General features: G+C 37.9%; 1 protein-coding gene across 1 annotated transcript; it reads left to right on the forward strand.

Moving 5' to 3' along the window:
- The first annotated feature begins 2,732 nt into the window (after positions 1-2,732).
- Positions 2,733-3,009, forward strand: LOC131409349 (60S ribosomal protein L37a-like). The gene is given in 2 exon segments (XM_058546442.1): positions 2,733-2,866; positions 2,868-3,009. Coding segments are annotated over 2 exon segments (276 nt in total).
- Positions 3,010-3,650: the final 641 nt, after the last annotated feature.

Genomic DNA, 3,650 nt, shown 5'->3' on the forward strand with positions numbered 1-3,650 from the left:
TTCTTCTGACTGGTCTAAGAATTAAATTGACATGAGACAGATTAACAGGAGAAAAACAAAAGTTTAATAACATGTGTACCCGGGAGAAATCCAGGAAAATCGAGTAATTCACCAAAATGGCCAAAGCCCTCATCCTAAGTACCATCCTCAGCTAAAGACCAAAGAGGCTGTTGGGGGTAGTGGTTTGAGACTTCAAAGGGGAGGAAGGAAATTCACAGATGGGTGCAAAGGAGCAAACATTTGGAAAACAAGTGTTCGGCCACACAGAAACAGAAGAACACAGAGGGGAGCCCAATAAACAGGCTTTTCTAGGTTTCTCCCTGTCTACCATCTAGTTCACGTTATGCTAAGGTCCTGAGACAGGTTTTTTAATCTGAATTCTTTTAGGAATTCTTTTAGGCAGTTAAGGGGGAGATAAGAAGAAAAACTTTCTGGGTGTTTTGTTTCTTAAAAATAATCAGCATAAAATAACGCTCATGGTAAAGAGACACGTTGTGGGGAGGCAAATTTTATTTCCTTTCAGTACACTCTATGATGTTCACACAAAAATAAAATCTCCTAATGACACATTTCTCAGAATGTATCCCAGTTGCTAAGCGACACACAACTGTATTTGTATACTCTAATACTTGAAAATTAACAGTGCTACGTAAGTCGTGTTTGGCATATCTTAATTAACTATAACATTATTCCCTAGGAATGCCAGATACCAGACTTTTTGTAAATAATGTCTATTTAAAGAATTTCCCCTTAAGTTATATTAGTAGAAAAGATTTGTCATTGAGGCCAATTAGAAAAGTAACATTGAAGAAAATTATTAATGTGTCATCAGCCTTGTACTTCAAGTGCCGGTGAATTTGAGCTCATTGGTTTCACTTCTCCATCAATTTCCAGATATCAGATGGTTTTTCATTAAGATTGGTTCTTCTTGTTGTGTCTGTCACTTTTGCCATTTGGAGAATGATATGTTAGACCCTCATTATTGAGTTTAAGCACAGATGTGCAATAGTGGAAACTGTAATAGTTGTGAGATCTCAATCACTAAAAAGGCATTAAAATGACATTTTTCAAAGCACAGTCCTTGGACCACTTGCATCAAGAAATCATCTGGGATGTCTGTCACCCTTGTGGATTCCTGGGCTCTACTTTAGATCTAAGAAATCAAAATCTTGACACAGGAATGGGCATTTTTACTAAGTGCCTCAGTTGATTCTTACTCATTCTGAAGACTGAAAATATCTGTCTTAAAATGATTTCTTTTCCTAACTTTTAAAACCAAAGTGTTATAAAATCTAGCAGTACTTAAAAATTTAGACTTTCACTGAGCTCTAAGTTCTGCCTAATGTGAGACTGTCTCTCATGGAGCTAAATCAATAACATGTCCTATGAAGACTCTAGGAAGCTTTTCTACAGTTACATGACAATGATGATGATGATAATGCTGGTGGTGGTGGTGGTGATGACAGAATCGCATTAATTTCGACCAAAATTCCAGGCCGTTTCTTGAAAATATTAAGCACAACACTTACCCTAGAGTCTTTGCACTTATGTTCCCTTTGCCTGAAATGGTTGTTTTCTAGATTTTAAAAGGCCTACTCTTCACTTGTGCTAAAAAAATCACTTTATCTGAGAGATCTTCCCGACCATCCTAAGATTGTACCACCCTCCCTTACTCTCTATGCTCTCACTTGGATTTATTTTTCTTCATAGGTGTTATGATACTATATGTTATATATTTATTTGTTTACTTGTTTAAGTTCTTCCTCCACTAGAATGTAAGACTGATGAGAGCAATGTCTTCTTGTCTTTTGTTTACCACTCTATTCCCGGTGCGTAAGACAGTAAGTGGCACATGAGAAATCTTAATAAATCTTTGTTGGAAGTGAATGAGCCAAAATACACGGTTGTTAGTTAATCTCTTAGTGAACACGTGTTTTAAAATGGTCTAAAAGGAAACCGGAATGTGCGCTTGTAAAACCCTAATGCTTCTCATGCTTCAGCAAAGCTGCCTACACAAAGAATGTGCTAAAGGTAAATTTATGTTCCAAGGTTTTAAGACACTCCTCTAATAAACTGATCTCCCTGCTTCCACTATTGTCACATTCGAATTCATCCTCCATTTTGAAGACAGGGTGATCAGACTACATCATTCTTCTGCTTAAAATTCTTCAATGGCAGCCCACTGGGTTCAGGGTAAAAGACCCCCAGGGCTTTGCATGGTCCAGCCTCATCTGGATTCCCACCACTCTTTGCCTGATTGGCTCTTCCAGTAGTGCAAACTCGACCAAACTCAAAGCTACCTCTCTGTTGACCTCTGTACCTGGACTGCTCCCCTACCCCCTTGCCTTGGCAAGCTCCCACTTGTTATTCGAGTCTTAGGTGAAATGCCACTTTTTCTCAGAAGCCTTTCCTGACCTTGTGATTTAAGTGAATTCTTCTTGATGTATTTTCTGATAGCATTCTATGATTTTCTTCCATAATATTTATCACAATTCATATAGTTTTTGTATGATTATTGTTTTAAAAAAATCTTTTCTCTACTAAATTTCAAGTTTCTTTGCACAAAACCTTTGTTTTCTTTTTGTGTCCTTAGTAATTGGCACAATGCAGTGTGGACTCTCAATCAATACAATTGAATGAGTGAATGAACTGTCTAAAGCTAACCTCTGGTAAGAGCGGTTTTAAGATATAGCTATTTTAGCTCTCTGGGCTTGGACCTAGTTTGAGGTGACATGGCTAAAAGCGCCAAGAAGGTTGGAATTGTCTGTAAATGTGGGACCCATTATGGTGCCTCCCTCAGGAAAATGGTGAAGAAAATTGAAATCAGCCAGCACACCAAGTACACTTGCTCATTCTGTAGCAAAACTGATGAAGAGATGAGCTGTGGGGATCTGGCACTGTGGTTCCTGCATGAAAACGGTAGCAGGTGGTGCCTGGACCTGCAACACCACTTCTGCCTTCTCAGTGAAGTTCGCCATCAGAAGCCTGAAGGAATCAAAAGAGCGGTAGAAGCTTCACCATTTGAAACATTGCTAACCTACAATAAATGGGTTAATTTATGTAACAGGAAAAAAATTATATAATTATTTTACACCATAGTGAGTGCTTTTGAAGTTCCCAGAAAGCTTAATGTTTTTAGCATTTTGTTTTAATTCTATAGTCCTATTTTCATTGTTAATAGCAACTCTTATGCATTATCTGTTGATTTGATCTAATCCTTTAAAATCTTTCTGAAGTAATTATTATGGTTTACTCACAGATGAGGCTTAGTACAAATGATGGGCACCAGGATTTGCATCCAATCCTGTTGACTCCAAAGCCTATGCCTTTACATCTACACTGTATTGCCTTGGCAATATTGTAGCCTCCCACGGGTCTCTTGTTCCTTCCAGAAGCCTTGGACACTTCTATACTTGGGGACTGTCTTGAATTTACATTCGTTGAAACTTAGTTCTTCTTCTCTGTGCATTTGGGTATTTACAGAATCTAATGGAAGTAAGCTAAAGCATCAACAGACACTGCAATCAAATACTCAGTTTAGTAATCCATGGAGGTCCTTGTGTTTTTAGGTTCTGGGTTTGGGACTTTATAAGACAAATTAGTACCTTACCCTATTTCTTCAATACTCTGAGTCAAAAAATTTTAATGAG

The sequence above is a fragment of the Diceros bicornis genome, chromosome 8 (assembly GCF_020826845.1).
Source record: "Diceros bicornis minor isolate mBicDic1 chromosome 8, mDicBic1.mat.cur, whole genome shotgun sequence".
Classification (NCBI taxonomy): Eukaryota; Metazoa; Chordata; class Mammalia; order Perissodactyla; family Rhinocerotidae; genus Diceros; species Diceros bicornis.